At 43.9% G+C, this 19,771-nt stretch overlaps 2 protein-coding genes across 5 annotated transcripts in view; one reads left to right on the top strand and one right to left on the bottom strand.

The window, feature by feature from the left end:
• LOC143934296 (uncharacterized) overlaps positions 1-3,055 on the bottom strand; it is a 93,923-nt gene extending 90,868 nt beyond the window's left edge. The window contains exons 1-2 of one of the 2 annotated variants that reach the window (XM_077457761.1): positions 2,878-3,055; positions 2,581-2,692 (exon numbers count right to left, since the gene is read on the bottom strand). In XM_077457761.1, the coding sequence (XP_077313887.1) occupies positions 2,581-2,637 (57 nt within the window). In that variant the 5' untranslated portion in view covers positions 2,638-2,692; positions 2,878-3,055. The remainder of the gene's footprint in view (positions 1-2,580; positions 2,693-2,877) is intronic. The other variant, XM_077457762.1, reaches the window with a different exon arrangement.
• A 12,062-nt stretch (positions 3,056-15,117) lies between these two features.
• The window catches only part of CRTAM (cytotoxic and regulatory T cell molecule), an 85,732-nt gene continuing 81,078 nt past the window's right edge, over positions 15,118-19,771 (top strand). For all 3 annotated transcript variants that reach the window (XM_077457760.1, XM_077457759.1, XM_077457758.1), the window contains exon 1: positions 15,118-15,253. In XM_077457760.1, coding sequence (XP_077313886.1) covers positions 15,202-15,253 — 52 coding nt within the window. In that variant the 5' untranslated portion in view covers positions 15,118-15,201. The remainder of the gene's footprint in view (positions 15,254-19,771) is intronic.

Below are 19,771 nucleotides of genomic sequence, written 5' to 3'. Positions count from 1 at the left end.
TATAAGTACATCATATATTCCTCTGGGCACTTCTCTAGATGATCTCTACTGATCTATACTGTGACACCAGTTCTGGGACTACAATGCTGGTGCCATTGGGCTTTTAGTGAATTCTTTATAGGAATATACAATGCATGCAATACAGAATTTAAGCTTGTAGGCTTGGCTGTCACCATAGGACTGGGTTGGGGTCATGGACAGAAATAAAGATAACTTGTTCCTCAAAATAAAAGACTTTACATTTTCAAATATATAAAATGCAGCTTCTTTTGTGATATTAAAGATTTTGGATCAACATGGTCTGGAGCCGTCTGTAAGTGTTATGCAACTGTGGAAGTTATCGGGTAACATATTCACCTTCGGACTTAAAAAAAACAAGAGCAGAGAAGGCGGATCGGGGTATGTTAAGCCATGAAAATGGATCTGGTATATTGTTATTTAACATACCAAAGCTTTGAAGGAGATCTGGAGGAATTTTGTTTTAGTTTTGAGTGGAAGGATAAAAGGGGATTATTTCTGTTGTCCCCTATTGGGGAGATTTCCCCTCACTTCCTCTTCGTGGAAAGCTTTCAGCAGTTTATTACAACTGAAAATGTCAAAACCCGATTCTGCATTCCTTTACTTGGGAGGACATTGCCTTTAAATCATAAATCCCATGTGTGGTCTCTGCACCTCCCTGCTAAGTCAGAGCTCCAAGAATGAACCAGGAAAAAAAGTGCAGCTCAGAATTCAATGCAAGCATTCCCTATTATGTATCTACATGAACAGACTCATCATAGTGTAATGGAAGGCATGGACATAGACACTTGGGGCTTGATTTACCAAAAACTAGAGAGAGTGCAAAATCTGGTGCAGCTCTGCATAGAAACCTTGCAGAATTTTTTTTTGTCACAGCTTAATTGAACAAATTGAATTTCGAAACTGATTGGCTACCTTGCACAGCTGCACCAGATTTTGCACACTCCAGTGGCGGCCCATCCATAGGGGGTGCACAGGCCTCGCAACCCCTATCCATGCGTCCGGCCCCCTAATCTATATGTGGGTGGGGGCATATACATGAATTTCAATGGGGGTTTTTTTTTTTGAAGCACATGATTAGAGCCCGAGGCTTTAATTGGCTTCAAAAAAGGGTGGGCCGGCTCCTTGAGCCCTCCCACTTGTGTGACAATAATAAAATAATATTTGGTACGGTCTTCCCGATTATCCTCCTGGCCAATCAGGAAGCAGTTCCTGAGACCCGATTGGCCTGGAAGTCTTAGGACTCCTGGCCAATCTGGTCTCAGTCAGGATCCACCTCCCATTTTACCTGGAGAAGCGATGGCCCCGGAGCAAGGAGCTGCAGACCAGATGCAAGTCTGTCTGATCTGCCTCCTTCTTAAGGTAAGGAGGCCTCTGATGATTGCCTGCCTACCTGTTCCTCTCCCGTTGGGGGATGGCGTTGGTTTGCCGCTCCCCCCAAAATATTGAGCACCAACCACCACTGAGTTTTAGTAAATCAAATCCCTAGTTTTTGATCGGATCAAGTGTTGCGCTGCACAATTAGCACTTCCCCTTTACAAGGAAACAGGTGAATAGCATGCTGGTTGTATTTAGCGATTACAGAAGCAATAAGTCTCTCCCCTCTATAATACAGTAGCACTGGATCACTATGATATACAGTAGCGCTGGAGCCCTCTAATATATAGGTTTGGCTAATTTGTAGCCACTGCAGGACCACAAGTCCAGGCATATCATATCTTCCTTACTGGATCTTGGCAGCCTGACCCTCAGCCCTGGTTCACACTGACGCGGTGCAAATTTAAAGTGGTACGAATTCGCAATGCGTTTTTTTTTTTTTTACTTCGCAATGTAAATTCCACTGAGCATGTGCGGTTTCCATGTGAATTTAGTTGTCACATTTGTGAATTTATTTTCTATAAAAATCTAGGCAAGAAAAAATTAGAGTGATGTGAACACCGGACTGCAATTTCAGTCCAGTCCCATAGAAGTCCCTTTTTTGAACCAGATCAAATTTGTACCACATATACGAAAACAGCCTTCAGAATGCTTTTTTTTACATGACATGCAAATCCATACCTCCCAACATTCTGAGATGGGAACGAGGGACACCTATCAGCAAAAGTATGCAGGCATAGGATACACCCCTTGCCACACCCCCTTAAAGGAGAATTGTACAATAGAAAAATAAGATGGATTAAACCCATAAGTGTTTTTTTTTTGTACCACTACTATTCCTTTATTTTGGCTTTTGGAATCTACAAATGCAGCAATTTAGAAATCAAATGAAAGGTTTAGCACTGGGAAACACTTTTTGATAGATAAAAAGTTCAATCTTATATACAGTTATATAGATCAGACCCAAATGAGAGACAGATGAGGAGGAATAAGGGACATTGCTCCAAATCAGGGACAGTCCCTCGAAATCAGGGACAGTTGGGAGCTATGCAAATCTATGCTTTTTGGATCACATCTGATCGGCATAGGATATGCATAAGTGTGAACTGGGGCTCACCCAGAATTATTATCTTATAGTAAATAAACAGTAGAAATAATATGAGATAAGAAGTGCAAGAGATGGACCTTGATGTGACTCTCTAGCAACGTGCCGTGTCCTGCCACCAGCAGTATGCAGATCATCGCGTCCTGCGCTGACCGCGTCCCCGGTGCCGCCTCTTCTGTACAAAGGTCAAGGCTGCAGAATAAAGAGAACCTGTATTATCTGCTGCTGGAACTCCAGGGCCCACTATAACAGAAAACTTGGCTTTTCCTCATCCGTCCAGCTGCACATCTCTTCCTCCATGCCAGCTCTACACGGTGTATAGTCCATCCCCCCCTCCCCCACCCTTCTGTACAACCCTCCTACAGCCCCTGTCACACCTCCTCCTCTATACATTCCATGTGTCACTATACAAAAGGGACCTCTCAGACTCCAGAGCTCACAATATCCAATACTGAAGTGATGTGATGAATGAATCTTTATGTATCTGTACTCTGTCCTTTCCTGCACACAGTGCAAGGCTAAGCTGCTCTGTGTACTCTCCTCCTATGGGACGCCTCCGCTACGTCACCAAACTCCACCTTCCATCATGTCATCATCACTGCTTAGGAGTCACACTCAGGCTTTGTCCCTGGGTCTGTCTAAATGGCAATCTATTATGTCTGTCAGCAAATGACCTTCATACACTCATCCTGTCCTGCTATACCAGCATTTCTAGACTTTTTTTTTTTTTTAAAACCATGGAGGAATCCTTGAAATAGTTTTTAGGTTTCAGGCAACCCCCTTCTAAAATGCTCATGGTACATTAGCATGATCACCAGGTCCTAGCAGGGGTTGGCAACCTGGGGTCCTCCAGCTGTTGCAGAACTACAAGTCCTATCATGCCTCTGGGAGTAATCGTAAATGGCAGCCTTGCAATGCCTCATGGGAAATGTAGTTCCACAACAGCTGGAGGGCCCCAGGTTGCCTACCCCTGCCCTAGAGACTTTGAAATAAAACAAAAATATATTTTTTTAATTAACAACTTCAATACAGGACATTTTCACCCCCTTCCTGTCCAGGCCAATTTTCAGCGCTGTAACAATTCGAATGACATTTGCGCGGTCATGCAACACTGTACCCAAATTTTTTTTATTTATTACACTATAAACAAAAGAAGAGTGACAAGTTAAAAAAATAAATAAATAAAAAACAAAAACACAATATTTTTTACTTTTTGCTATAATAAATATATTTTTTCCTCAGTTTAGCCCAATATGTATTCTTCTACATTTGATTTATGTATTTATTTTTTTACTCAAAAAATATCTCAATAAGCGTACATTGATTGGTTTGTGCAAAAGTTATAGCGTCTACAAAATAGGGGATAGATTAAGGGCATTTTTATTATTATTTTTTTTTTACTAGTAATGGCGGCGAGCTGTGATTTTTATTGTGACCGACATTGCAGTGGACATATCGGACACTTTTGACATTATTTTGGGACCATTCACATTTATACGGTGATCAGTGCTATAAAAATGCACGGATTACTGTATAAATGTCAGTGGCAGGAAAGGGGTTAACACAGAGGGGCGAGCAAGGGGTTAAATGTGTTATCTAGGGAGTGATTCTAACTGTAGGGTGAGGGGACTCACAAGGGGAGGAGACCGATTGGTGTTCCTCTGTTTTGGGAACATATGATCGGTCTCCTCTCACCTGACAGGACATGGATCTGTGTGTTTAAAGAGGGATTTCACTGTAAAAAAATTATTAAAAGCCAGCAGCTATAAATACTGCAGCTGCTGACGTTTAATAAATGGACACTCATCTGTCCCAGGGTCCAGCGATGTCGGCAGCCGAGGCTGATCGATCGCTCGGCTCTCGGCTGCTGCCGCCGCCATTCTAGGTAAGGGAATCAGGAAGTGAAGCGTTGCGGCTTCACTTCCCGATTCCCTACTGCGCATGCGCGAGTTGTGCAGCGCAATAGGAATGGTCCGCGCTGTCTCTGGGACCCGTGTGTGTCCCAGCAGACAGCTGCCGGGACAGGAAGAGGCATAGATGACCCCGGAAGTGGGTGCAAATACCTGTCTTAGACAGGTATCTGCACCCCCCTCCCCCCTGAAAGGTGCCAACTGTGACACCGGAGGGGGGGAGGGTTCCGATGAGCGGAAGTTCCACTTTAGGGTGGAACCCCACTTTAAACACACAGATCCACGGTTCTGCTCTGTTATTGGGCAATTGTGGGTGCCCGGTGAACATCGCAGTCATCAAGCATGCTTCCAAGTGATGCGGCCGGGAAGCTGAGGACGCCCTATGACGCCCGCTCAGGATGGGAGATCCCTCCTGCGGACGTCATTTTTGACGATGTCTGGGATGGGAAGTGGTTAAACAAAATAAATAACAACAATGGCCAGAAAAGTAACGCAGACAGTGAAAATTGTAGTGACCCCCTTATATTAGTGATCAGTGGATAAGTGGCTAGTTATACTGGAGGTCAGAGTACAAGAGACCCTTTTACATTGGTGGTCAGTAGTGAAGTGACCCATTACATTGGTGATCAAAGTGTAGAAGTGACCGCTCTAACATTAGTGATCAGTGGTAAAGTGATTAGTTACATTGAAGCTCAGAGCAGAAGAGACCCCTTTGCATTGGTAGTCAGTAGTGACATGACCCCTTACATTGGTGATCAGAGTAGAAGTGACCCCCTTACGCCTGGTATACACGATCAGAAAATCCTACAAAAAATACTGCTTTCAAATTGATTGTATGATAACCTGATCATTAGCACACAGCTTTTGAGAGCCAATCGTGACAGTTCGTGGGTCCCTGGCTTGATACCCACTGAAGTTTCCCAATTCTTCACCGTCCCCGGTTGGTGAGAATACTGCTCCGGTACTTGCTTCAGTTACACCCTATGGTCCCAAGTAATAAGGCAGATAAATCCCTTACTGGCGACAACTTCCCCTCTACCTCCGCCCACGACAGGTTTTCCGGCCGAAAGAAACCATCATTTCTGGTTGGACTGCAAGCCGCAATCCCAACCCTACGCTGCTCTCTTGCTTCTGGATAGGACCTCAGACAGCCTAGCAGCCAGATGCCCCCGGGATATTCCCAATCTACAGCCCAGCAGCCTGGGTAATACAACACATGTCCACCTAGACAGCCGTCCAGGTGGCACAGAACACAGATCACCTGACCTCACCCGAATATATAGGTTCTCCCAGCAGGCCAAGGGATTAAAACAAAACCCTGCCCATTGACTGAGATACCCCATATACCCATAACCTGACCTTGAATTGCCCTTCCGGTTTCTAGTACCATCACGTACCTGGCCACCTAGTAATAGAGAAAAAAGTGCAACAAGGCCAAACTTAGGGAATAAACAATACAGTAAAACCTTGGTTTGAGAGTAACTTGGTTTGAGAGCGTTTGGCAAGACAAGAAAAATTTCTCAATAAATTTTGACTTGCTATACAAGCAGCGTCATGTCACAACTGAGTATAAAACAGAACAGAGGCACCTCTATGTGTAGCAATATGGTTACATTTAATGAAGGTGCAACATTTAGCAACTCACATGATTGATGATTAAAAAAGGCACATCTAAGTATGCAGGTATCCGGTGTAAAGCTGTCCACATAGACCATTCTCCACAGCAGTGGTTCCCAACCCTGTCCTCAAGTACCCCCAACAGGCCAAGTTTTGGGAATTTATGTTAGATAAAATAGGGCAGCACAGTGGTGTAGTGGGTAGCATTCTCACCTAGCAGTAAGAAGGGTCACTGGTTTGAATCCCAACCATGACACTACCTGTCTGGAGTTTGCATGTTCTCCCTGTGCCTGCGTGGGTTTCCTCCGGGTACTCCGGTTTCCTCCCACAATCCAAAGACATGCAGGTAGGTTAATTGGCCTCTGTCCAAAAAAATGGCCCTAGTATATGAATGGGGACCTTGGATTGTGGGCTCCTTGAGGGTAGGGACTGACATGAGTGTGCAACGTACAGGGATAGGGACAATTGTAGACACTCACTCAGGTTGAACTGGTGTCTTTGTTCAACCAAACTATGAAAATAGCTGTCCAAAATACCAAGCCATTGACTCTGATTTAAAGCACCTATGCAAGATAAAGGAAAACCTGCAAACATGGCCTGTTGGGGGTACTTGAGGACAGGGTTGAGAACCACTGCTCCACACCACCATCAACATCATCCCTTCCATGCTGCACTCCATGAACAGTTCAAATCGCTCTACTGCAGGGTAGTCTTCCCAGTCACAATTGAAGGCTGACAATGGTGAGAGCCCATGGTGCCAGGATAGTATATGTGGACAGCTTTACCCAGTATGCTTGCATACTTAGATTTGCCTCTTAATCATCAACCATGTGAGTTGCTAAATGTTGTACCTTCATTAAATGTAACCATATTGCTACACTTAGAGGCGCCTCTCTTCTCTTTTATACTCCGTAGCTCCTGCTGGATTTTGCTTCTAATCCCCTTATGGAGGCTTCCATTTGTGGATGGTCATTTTATGGTTACACAACCAGGTCACATTGCTATAATCTTTTTATATGTACTATAAAATGAAAGGCTTATGAATAAACAAGTGCTTTGCTATACAAGTGATTACAAGCATGTTTCCGGAACAAATTATGCTCACAATCCAAGGTTTTACTGTAGATCTCTAGCAATCAACCAAGATAACTACTTCTGGCAAGTACATTTGTGAGGAGCAACCCTGCCTAAACTCCAGGGCGCTACAAATATAAAACATGACAATATCACTTTTAAATATCAATTTGGTCGTACGAGAATTTTTTTCACTTTAGTAACCTCTTCATTTTTAATATGGAGACTAGCAAGCAAAAAATATCTCATTGTGTGTACCAGAATTTACATTAGGGATCAGTGGGGAAGTGACTCATTATATTGGAGGTCAGAGTAGAAGTGAGGGTGAAACCACTCACCCTGCTTGTTGGGGTACATTTTGCAGTGCATGGGCTCATCAATGCCCAGGACCAGGCGGGAGCTGCAATCATGTGAGAATCAAACATTTAGGCCCCTTTCACACGTGTGCACTTGTCCTGCGTCAAAGTCGTGCTACTTTCAGGTTGTACAAGTGTGAAAGGGGCCTAAGGTAGTTTCCCATCTTAAAGATGAACCGTGTTACTGTGTGCAGTAATAAAAGTACAGAGTTCCTCTAAAAAGTACCATCCCATGTCACTACACGCTGTTGCCTGATGTATGCTATATTTGGGAGGGACACTGCTGAGCCCGCGCCCTCTCCACCAGTCCAGCATGTGGGCAGGTACAGTCTACTTTCTTCACTACAGATGGTGCTTCACGCAGTGGCACTGCAGCTGGAAGGGAAGTCAAGAGAAACACAGGTCCGCTAGTTTCCTGTGTCACTGGGGAAGCACCCAAATGGATGCTGCCACCCCATGCCACTCTGGCAGCCACCTTGAGTCAAGCAGGCAGTGTGAGCTTTTATGCTAGTTGGTAGAGTAGGGATGGGTATGCTGCATGTTAGGGACAGTACTAGCAGTAGGAAAAAGTTCCTGACAAGAAAAAGCGTAGGGTCAAAACTTCCTTGGGCACCAGACGGCCAGGCTGCATTTTGCTGTCAACCCATCTGATACCTGTCACCTTTGCATAGTTGGAAACCGTGAGTGTACCGGGATGGGCAGGCGTCCCTCGGGGTTGTTGTGAACTGTCGTTGCATTACTTCAATAAATATTTTCTATTGCCCACTTACAAGCGTACCTGTGTTATCTCACTCCCAGTAACAGAATAGGGTCCCGCCATGCACCTAGCTCGGACCTCATGTGTGCACTCAGCTCCTTCCTTCCCATACCATATGGCCAGGCTATGGGTCTTTATAATGCAAGTTCAGTTCCAGTTGCTACGGGAGACCTACCACAGGGGAGGGAGCCAAATCACTGACCCTCCTCACTACAGGAGCACTCCACTACGATTTGTCAGGCAACAGTGGTTTGATGCAAGTATTCATATCTGAGAATCTGAGGGCTGCTGGTATTGCTGTTGATTACGGTAGCAGTCCATGCTATGTAGTTAGGCTGGATTCACACCTATGCATTTTTAGTGCTTTTTGCATTTTGCAGATTTGCACTACAGAACGTGTTCCATAGGAAACCATGGTAAATGGACTGTAGTGCAAATCTGCAAAATGCAAAAAACACTAAAAATGCATAGGTGTGAATCCAGCCTTAGAGCTGTGACCTTCAGGGTGTTGCTACAGCCCCTTCTGCTCTGCAAACTGAACAAAGGGAGTAGCTCGCTATTTTTTAATTGCAGGTGTTCTCTGATTAGACGGTAGAGAGAAGTGACAGTGACTTCATGATCTACGTCTCATCCAGTCAGAGAATTCTGTGTATGATGTAGTGGCTGCATTATTTTATTTTTCCAGGATAAGTACATTTTCTGAAAGCACAGATAAATAGAAATCCATTGTCCTTGTAACCTGTGAACTGAACTGAAAGCACAACACGTCTCTTACAAAGAGGTTGGCTGTAGCGAAGGTGGTCATCCATAGGTATCTCCAGACAGGCTCCACAGAGGAAAGGAGCCTCTGGTCTGAATGTCCAGGTAGCGGCAGAGGTCCCATGGATGGGCATACAGGATGGAGCCTGAACATATATGGCCACCCCACTGAAAGGTAGTATTCCGAGGCCAGCTAGCTTAGTGAATGAGGCTTAGGATAGCGCTGTGTGCTCTTGCACTTTTATCTAGCGACTTGCATGCTGGGATCAACAAAATATGACCTCCCCCACTGGTAACAGCTAACATAGCCAATTACTGCTGTCCCATCAGGTGCCATCTCTCTGAACAGGGAAAGGAAACAGTGGAATTCATATCCCCTGGGTATGTCCAGGAGTCCTGGGAATTGTAGGAGCCAAATGGATCGTGGGAGAATAATGTAAAGGGGTTTCCACTCACTGCTGAACAAGGTGGGTAGAGAAGGACTCTACTACAACACCTCTGCTCTGTACTAGAACACTACAGCGAGTGAGTGTTGTCACCCTAGGACAGAAGAAGGTATGTTGCTGGCAGGATCACCAGGTAAAAACTATATCAAAAAAGAAAAAAGAAAAACAAAACAAATATAAAATGAAAACTAATGCAGGTACCACATCAAAGGACCAGTAAACTGCAATATTATGCCTAATGCTTTAGATCAGCCTAGCCTAATAAAATAAACCAAAAACTTCCTTTACCTCCCCTGACTGAACCAAGTTCTCCTTCATTTGTGTCTCAGGAGCTCCCCCTCCCAGACACTGCGGATCACAGGGGGAGGTTTCAGTAACAGAGGCAGTGCTGTCAATCCAGAAAGCAGAGGATGGGACTATGAGTGGCCAGGTGCTGATTGACAAGCTACAGGTTTATGAACTAGCAGTGACAATGCTGATAGCCACGTCTCGTGCAATATCTTCTCATCCCACTATAGTGTAAACAGGCACAGCCTACAGAGGGGTGACATCTCTGCTGTGAATTCAGGAGCAGTGCAGCATCATTGTCACCTTATCTCAGGAAGCTGCATTCGGTGGACTTCACTGGCAGGATCAACAGGTGTTTTTAGGACTTTGCAGGGGAACTAAGAGTGAACTGTAACTGCAAAATGTCATTATAGTTGAGTGGTGCAACACATTTTTTGAGGGAGTGCTATATCTCTATATGAACAATTTTGTTTAATGTGGCGCACCAAAAGGCACAGAGGACTCACATCTATTGCACTATGCTATAACACGAATACCATGTGCTGCTTTGCCTTAGTGCCCCAGGGTGGCATTCAAAATGTGTTGCTGTACATTTTACTTCTCAATAGTGGATCCTGGGTTGTTTTGTCAACCTCTGACATTTTCATCAGCCCATATCATTCCTCATCTTACCCTACATAGTCCTGCTGTCAGGATCTATCATAGCGCAATAGTTTATAGTACACATAGTCCACCCCGTGTCCTCTCCACATCACCCCAACTCCATGACATCACAATTTGACACCTCTTCCCCCTCACCTCAGCGTACAGTATAGGAGGTGGGAGGGTGACAATTCATTACAGTGAGAAAATATATATAGTCACAGAGGAAATATCACATCGCAGACCGAAGTTATGCTTGTCGCAATTCTCTCACTGAAGACCACAAAGCAACAAACTTAACCCTTTCTAGGCCCAGGCTAAAAATGTGCTTACCACTGCGTGGCCCCTGAACATGGGCCAAAGAGATGTCCCTCCATTAGGGCCCCATCACACATGCCTAGTTCCTGTGTGTTTAGTATGAGTATTGTGCAGTATTTTGTGGATTAACTGTGCTTTGTGCCAAAGAATTCAGCATAGGCTGTGAACACACAGCAATGGAACAAAGCCCATAATTGTGCTTTTTTTTAATGCAGTGGCCCACACTGTGTGTGTGCATTGTGGTACACTCCGTGTTGGTCCTTTGGTAACTACTGTTCTGTTGCATTCAGGGGCCCATTCTAATCAAATGGCACCACACATTAGACCAGTTTCACTGCATTGCACAGGTATGAAGCCAACTTTAAAGGTCAGTCCATGCAAAAATGTATAGTTAAGTTAGAGGTGGAGACCAATGAACTGATTCACCTGCTGGTTAGTGTCTCCTGGAAGATTCAGGAGGTCAGAACCATCAGCATAAGTATTAAGAAAAGGTTCTTGATATGCCAATGATCAACCATATACAACCCTATATCTACTTTGCTGATTGGATTCCCAAAGCCACTTGCCAGCATAAAGGGATAAAGTAAATGATTCCCTGAAACTCCTAAACATTCTCTTCCTTACTAATACTCAACTCTCCTACCCAAGTTGTTGGTCAACATGGCTCACCCTTCCTTACTGATCAGGTCAGTGGCCTTGTGCAAATGTTATTGGTGACCCAAAGGCTAGATAGAAATATCTAAGTTATGGCCACATGACATCAGGGTAGACTGCCATTTGGCCCATTACCTGGAAGACTGGAAAGCTCTGGAAGGAGAAATTAGTCTAGAGGGCTGCTGCATGCTCTGCATATTGGGAGTAAACCAATGGTGGTTCAATGGTTTCCATACAGTGCCTTAAAGCTTGGTCAGAATATAGAAGAAGCAGAAGAAGTGCCCCACCGATGGTCAGAGAGTCCAAAATGATGAGAGCTTCCAGTTGCACAGAATGCCAGTGGCTGCAATGAAATGTTGCATAATATATAATTACTGTTGTATTTCATTCAAGTCAAGCAACATTTGAGATTAGACAATACATAAGCCCTTCTAAAGGTAGGGTCAGAAATCAGCAGCAGGGATGGACAGATCTGCATGGCTACATTCAGGAAACTTGGACCAGACTGTGTATGCGTTAAGTGAGATTTATTTACAGTAACAAAATCTAGCCAGACACCACAAACATAAAAATATTAGTGAACAAAAAACCCGGTGACAGAATACCTACCTAAACAACCTAACAAGAAAGCCTAACAACTAAACTAGATACAATGCATACAGTATGGGGAACACAGAAAAGCAGGGGAAAACCGGAGGTGCAGTGAGCAGATGGGAAGAGGGGACCTAAACCTGGATCAAAAACAAGGGAGAGTAGGTACAAGGCAGCAGGGTACAGGGCAGAAGCAATGGCAAACAGAATCTGGCAGCAACAAAACACTGCAGCAAGAGGCAGTAGTAGGGAAGAACCTAAATACCCTGCCTGGAAACTGCTTACTAGAATCTGCTGGCTACTGGGAGACACTGAAACTACAACCTTCCACTCTGGGAAGCACAGTGCCACCAGCAGGTGATCAAGGACCTGACAGGTGAGGGTGTCCAAAATCCTGAAACAGATTGCATTTTTTTTAAATCAATAGTTTCATAAAACATTGTGCTGGACTGTGCTTATTGTATAGTTTTGTTTTGTTTTTCTCTTGGGAGTGTTTTTTGGTATTTCTGAGTAGAATAATCAAATCATGAATAACATAGTCCTGACAACACTACATTCCACAAATAGAAGCTCTAATGCCGCGTACACACGAGCGGACTTTTTGACGGACTAGGTCCGACGGTCTTTCGGTGGAGTTCTGATGGACTTTCCGAATGAACGGACTTGGCCACACAAAATCACACCAAAGTCCGACAGATTAGAACGTGATAACGTACGACCAGACTAGAATAAGGAAGTTCATAGCTAGTAGCCAATAGCTACCCTAGCGTCGGTTTTTGTCTGTCGGACTAGCATACACACGAGCAGATTTCTCAATAGGAACTGGGTCCGATGGAGTTCCGGCGAAAAAATTTGAAACATGTTCTATTTCTAAAGTCTGTCAGATTTTTGGACAGCAAAGGTCCGATGGAGCCCACACACCATCGAATTGTCCGCCGGATTCGTTCCGTCAGATCTTTCCTGTCAAAAAGTCCGGTCGTGTGTACGCGGTATTACTCCTCTGTTTCTACTTGAAGCTCGATCAGGCAGTTTAATGAGTAGGAGAAGCTCTGTGAATCACTTTGAGTCAGAAATAGTTTTAGGCATTTTTCATGGTATGAATATATCTGTTCTAAGTGTCCTCATTAACCCCTTGTCTGTGCCCTCACCTATGCCTTCTGGCCTTTATTTGCCCACCTGTACTCCATCCCTTTTGTGGGTTTATCAAGAAATGACCAGATTGAGAAAGGTCATATGTATTTGTCATTTTGGGAAGTCCTCATTGTTTCTCATTAATGCCATTGATGCATAAAGCCTCCACATGTGTGAACATAAACAACACAAACCATGACTTATCATACTAATAGTATGTCACTTATGTGGGTGCCAGCATTATGAACTCCTTGGCTCTCTGATTGGTGGCTATGAAAAAATAGATTATAATTAAGGTCCTGTGTCAACAGGCTTTGGAGTTGTGTCAATGGCATCAGTTTGAGATGCTTCAGAGATCATTCAGATTTCATTAAAGTGGTTGTATACCTCTTTAGCACATTTTTACCTACAGGTAAGCCTATAATAAGGTTTACCTGTAGGTAAAATGAATATCTGCTAAACCTGTACAATTTAGCAAATAGTCACCTTGCATGCAGCCAATGTTGTCCGCAGCGCATGCACTCTGAAGGTCCAGCGGATGCTCCCGAAAAATAAGAGCTTATTGCCAAAAAAAAAGAAAAAAAAAAACGTAATCGCGGCTCCGGACACTCATAGTAGGCGAGGTTGAAAAAAAGACAGCATACAACAGACATGACAATATTTATGATGTGGAAAATGCAACAATCTAATGTGGACACAGGTCCCTCAGCTACCAAGCACCTCTGTCTTGAGACTTTGCCATATGTCGGTCATTACACAGTACTGCATCTCAAGTCTGCAGTTCGCACCTTCCCCAATTGGGAATGCTTAAATAGACTGCTGGACCTTTAGCCTGTGCCTGACCAGTAGGTTTAATTTGTTTTCTGTTATGCATAATTCAGATAACTAATTGTAGATTGGATTATGTTGAAACTCGGTTTTGAACATGTACTGACCACCTATCTTTACTCTGCTTCTGATTGTTAAGACCACCTTCTTGTGGATTTTGCTCATTGTATCACTTCAGTGTGTGCTAACTCCCCCTGTGACAAAGCATGTTCACAAAACTCTGGAACACCACCCAGACTCCTATAGATTACTGCTGAAGCTCAGTTCCACTAGGTCACCTTAATAAAATAGATGTTCTTTGCTCGCTGTGAGTGGCAGTCTGTGACTCTTCTTACAAGGTTGACCACCTCTGTGCCGCAGTCTACGGTGATCTCTTCAGCCACAGAAATATTCAACGCACCCTACACCTGAACCCAATGCAACATGGCCCTAAAGAGGCACTCTAAAACCCTTCTAATAATAACTTTTTCTGTCCGCCATGTTCTATAGCTGCCTGAAACATGACTGTTATGCCGCGTACACACGACCGGACTTTCCGGCAGACTAGGTCCGACGGTCTTCTTGGTGGACTTTCGGCGGAGTTCTGACGGACTAAGTCCGTTCATAAGTCCTTTCATTTTGAACATGATAGCGTAAAGCGGGACTAAACAAGGAAGTTCAATAGCCAGTAGCCAATAGCTTCCCTTGCGTCGTATTTGGTCCGTCAGACCAAACGAACGGTTTCCTGATTTTAGTCAGTCGGAATTGAGTCCATCGGTTAGATTTGAAACATGTTCTATTTCTAGATCAATTTTTTTTTTCAAGAAACGATCGGAATAGTCCACACACGATCAGATTGTCCAATGCACTAATCTCTTCGGACCTAGTCTGCCGGAAAGTCCGGTCATGTGTACACGGCATAAGAGTTCATTTATTTTAGTCTTACATAAACCCAGAGGGAATAAAGACCATTTTAGTTTTCTATCAAAACCTTACAGCTTTTCATAAAAAAAGAATCAGCTGTACAATGCTGGGATCTGTAGTTACCCAGTGGCTAGAGAGCTGTAGCCCATGTAGGGCTATTTCATATAGAAAGGTATTTCTGTCTCATTAAGTGGTTTCCTATAGCCTCAGAGCTATAGGTCTCAGGTGGGGGGTGTAAGCCTGTTTGTGAACTTTGTGGTAAAGCTGCACCACTCACTTTCTCAGGGTGGAAAGACCGCTTGTTCTCCATCAACATTCTGATGTCACCGGTCTTCAGAGACTTCCGTAACCCCCCCAACCCCTCAGACATGAAAACATTTGCAGAGTCTGGAGGAAGCTCAGAAAGAGAGAAGTGCAGACGGGACTAATGATTGTGTGCGCACTGCTCTGTGTGCTGGGCGCTCTGCTCAATGGGGAAGGTAAGTCCATACTTCTGGATACAATACCCTTGCCATAGTATTTACCAGTATGCCAGGAAGATCCTGATCCTCCGGGGTAGACATTGCCTTAACTATACCAGATGGTGAGGCATTCAACATTGTATCTACAAGTACTGGAAAGTCAAGTGTAGTTCTTTGTTTAGAACATTTGGAGACCCCTGGCCTATATCCTGATAAGGAAACAAAGTTCCAGTTCAGACTTTAGAGGGGCCGGACGTTGGTGTCTGTGGGAGGAATAGTGCCTAATCATTTATAGTGGGAGGTATACTACCCCATCATTGGTGTCAGTTGGAGAAATGGTGCCCCATCATTGGTGTCAGGGGGAGGAACAGCAACCTATTCTTGGTGCCAGAGGGATGAATAGTGCCCCATTCTTGGTGTCAGTGGGATGAATAGTGCCCCATTGTTGGCGTCATTGGGATGAATAGTGCCCCATCTTTGAGGTCAGCAGGAGAAATAATGCTCACTCATTGGTAGTGGGAGGAATAGTATCCCATCATTGGAGTCAGCAGGAAGAATAGTGCCCCATAACTGGTGTAAATGGGATGATTAGTGCCCCATTGTTGGTGTCAGTGGGAGAAATAGTGCCCAGGCGCTGGTGATAGTGGGAGGAATAGTACCCCATAATTGGTTTCAGTAGGAGGAATAGTGCCCCATTGTTGGTGTCGGTGGGAGAAATAGTGCCCAGTCGTTGGTGATAGTGGGAGGAATAGTACTCCATAATTGGTTTCAGTAGGAGGAATAGTGCCCCATCTTTGGTGTCAGTGGAAGGAATAGTGTCTTGTATCAGTGAGAAGAACAGTGCCCTAAGGGCTGAATTAAAGCAAGCAAAGGACCGCATCTGGCCCCCGGGCCGCAGTTTGGAGACCCCTGTTTTAGTCTAAAAAAGTGCCAGTGGAATGAATCTATTACTTGCCAAATTGGAAAACTTGAAGCTGTTCATCTTTGGCACGAGATATTTTTGGAGGAGAAGGTGAGGTTTTAAGCAGTTAGCTGTGGGGCTTATTCATAAATACATTAATTGGTGGTGAATCAATCAGCGTCATTTAAAACTTTGTGCACCTTGAAGATTCACCAGCAGTGAATTTTTGGTGAACGTCAGATTCACGGTTTTATAAATATGACCATAGGGATTGTTCGAACCAGGTATTTCATCAACGCAGGCTCAACCCAAGAGCACTGCGATAACAATTGTTCCCTATGTGCACTGCTCACACCATACAAGTGCTTTGCCGTTTTGCATAAAACTGCAGCAGGTCTGCTTTTTCATGTAATGCAAAACAATGCGTCAGTGTGTCGCAATGCACTGTTGTGCATATGGTTAAATATAGTGATTTTAGGTAACTTTCAAAAATGTTACAAAAAAAAGAAAAAAGGAAATCACAAGGCTTTGTAACAACGCATGTACGACACAAACCACGCTACAGAACTATAACAGGCACCCACCGTGTGTGTGAAAAGGCCCTTAGTGTTAGGGCTAAGGGTTAAGGTTAAGTATTTTACAATTAGGGTTAAGGTAAAGCCAGTCATAGACGGTATCAATCTCAGCCAGTTCAGCAGAGACTGAGTGAGATTTAAACCATGTATGGGCCGGTTGGATGTACCGAATGATGAACTTGGGTACAGCCAACCTGTCTTGCAGTTGTTATAGGCGCTAGCAATGATCACTGTGTTCTCCCAGCAGGGACGGCTTCACAATGCCTTCTCATGAGGGATTGCCCCATTATGTGTTGATGGGGAAATAAAGTGATTTTCGATCTGTCTATGGCTGACCTTAGACGTTGAGGGTTAGGTTAGGGATTACAGAGGGTAGAGTTTTAAGCTAAAGGGATACTAAAATCTAGGTTTTTTTAAAAAAAAAAAAAGAAGAAGAAGAAGATTAAAATATGTATTCTTAACTTAAGAAAGTCCCTTTTATTTCGCTCAGTGATCCAACTTTCTGGTAGGGATTGGCTGCATTCATTCTGCATGGTCCCACTGTATGTAGGAATGTAGCCACCCTCTCTTGCTCACTCCAGAGATGGACTAGGGACTATGGGATGTGTAGTGTTCATGGAGTAGTGTACATGACCGTAACTACAATGCATTGTTCAGAAGTGAGTGGGAAAAGGAAGGGTTCAGGAGCTCATGGAGGATGTTACACGAAGGCAGAAAAACACAGGCAAGAAACAATTTAATGCAGAGTGCCTTGAAAAAGTATTCAACCTGTTGGCATTTTTTGTGTTTTGTTGCCTCACAACCTGGAATCATTTAATTTACAGAACATGCCCAAACTTTGAAGATTTTTTTTTTTTTTACTTTATTTTAATTTTTTTAATTGTGAAGCAAACAACAAACAGGACAAAATAACAGAACAAGTCAATGTGCATAACTATTCACTCCCTAAAGTCATTAATTTGTAGAGCCACCTTTTGTGGCTATCACAGCTCCAAGTCGCTTTGGATAAGTCTCTATGAGCTTGTCACATCTTACCACTGGGATTTTTGTCCATTCCTCCTTGCAAAACTGCTCCAGCTCCTTCAAGTTGGATGGTTTGCGCTTGTGAACAGCAATCTAAGTCTGACCACAGATTTTCTATTGGATTGAGGTCTGGGCTTAGGCCATTCCAACACATTTACACGTTTTGCCTTAAAACAATCAAGTGTTGCTTTAGCAGCGAATTTGGGGTCATTGTTCTGCTGGATGGTGAACCCCCGTCCTAGCCTCAAAATCACACACAGAGTGGTACAGTCCCTGTATTTAGCACCATCCATCTTTCCCTCAACCCTGACCAGTTTCCCAGTCCCGACTGCTGAAAAACATCCCCACAGCATGATGCTGCCACCACCATGTTTCACTGTGGGGGTGATGTGATGTGTTGGGTTTGCACCAGACATAGCGTTTTCTTTGATGGCCAAAAAGTAAAATTTTAGTCTCGTCAGACCAGAGCATACATTTTGAGAGTCTCTCACATGCCTTTTCGCAAACTCAAAGAGTGGCATTTTGTTTTTTGCTGAAAGTAATGGGTTTCTTCTGGCCACTCTGCCCCATAAAACCCAACTCTATGGAGCTCCTTATGTACAGATACTCCAGTCTCTGCTGTGGAACTCTGCAGCTCCTCCAGGGTCACCTTAGGTCTCTGTGCTGCCTCTCTGATTAATGCCCTCCTTGCCCGGTCCATGAGTTTTGGTGTGCGTCCGTCTCTTGGCAGGTTTGCGGTTGTGCCATGTTCTTTCCATTTGGTTATGATAGATTTGATGGTTCTCCTAGGGATCAAAGATTTGGATATTTTTTTTTTATAACCTAACTCTGACTTGTACTTCTCAACAACATTGTCCCTTACTTGTTTGGAGAGTTCCTTGGTCTTCATGGCAGTGTTTGATTAGTGGTGGCTTTTGCTTAGGTGTTGCAGCCTCTGGGGCCTTTCAAAAAAGGGGTGTATAGGTAATGACAGATCATGTGACACGTAGATTGCACACATCATTTCACTAATTATGTGACTTCTGAAGGTAATTGGTTGCACCAGAGCTTTTTATGGGCTTCATAACAAAGGGGGAGAATACATACACACATGCCAATTATCAATTTTTTATTTCTGGAAAATAGTCTTATGTATATATTTTTCTAATTTTACTTCACCAACGGTAGACTATTGTGTTCTGATCCATCACGTATAATTCAGATTAAAAAAACATTGAACTAAAAGCTGTAATGTAACAAAATAGTTAAAAAGCCAAGGGGGGTGAATACTTTTGCAAGGCACTGTATATGGCTTATTATTGGAGAATAAGGATATTGTTTAGTGTCACTTTAAGTTAAGTGTTAAAATACATCCATGCGGATACAATGGTGGTGGTGGGGGGGGGGGGGGGGGGTGTTTTGTTTTTAAGCACTTGATTAGAGCCAGATAATAGGCTTCAAAATAGGGTGGGCTCTGGATGCAAAGCATTGCGCTCTGAGCCCACCCAGTTGTGTGACACTAGCGAATGAATATCATGAAAGCATGGATCCATCCTGCCTTGTATCAACAGTTCAGGCTGGTGGTGTAATGGTGTGGGGGATATTTTCTTGGCACACTTTGGGCCCCTTAGTACCAATTGAGCATTGTTTAACCACCACAGCCTACCTGAGTATTGTTGCTGGCCATGTCCATCTCTTTCTGACTACAGGGTACCCATCTTCTGATGGCTCCTTCCAGCAGAATAATGCACCATGTCACAAAGCTCAAATCATCTCGCCACTGGAAGATTCACATCATGGATGTGCAGCCGACAAATCTGCAGCAACTGCATAATGCTATCATGTCACTATGGACCAAAATCTCTGAGGAATGTTTCCAACACCTTGTTGAATCTATGCCATGAAGAATTAAGTCGGTTCCAAAGGCAAAAGGGGGTCCAACCCCGTACTAGCAAGGTGTACCTAATAAAGTGGCCACTGAGTGTATATGTAAACCCTAGAAAACATTATATAGTGCAGATTTTCAAAACTTTCTCTTCATTTTCATCTGGTCCATCC

This window comes from Lithobates pipiens, unplaced genomic scaffold (genome assembly GCF_037356315.1).
Source record: "Lithobates pipiens isolate NorthernLeopardFrog02 unplaced genomic scaffold, aLitPip1_a1.2 Scaffold_27, whole genome shotgun sequence".
NCBI lineage: Eukaryota > Metazoa > Chordata > Amphibia > Anura > Ranidae > Lithobates > Lithobates pipiens.
This window is presented reverse-complemented; position numbering and strand designations above follow the sequence as displayed.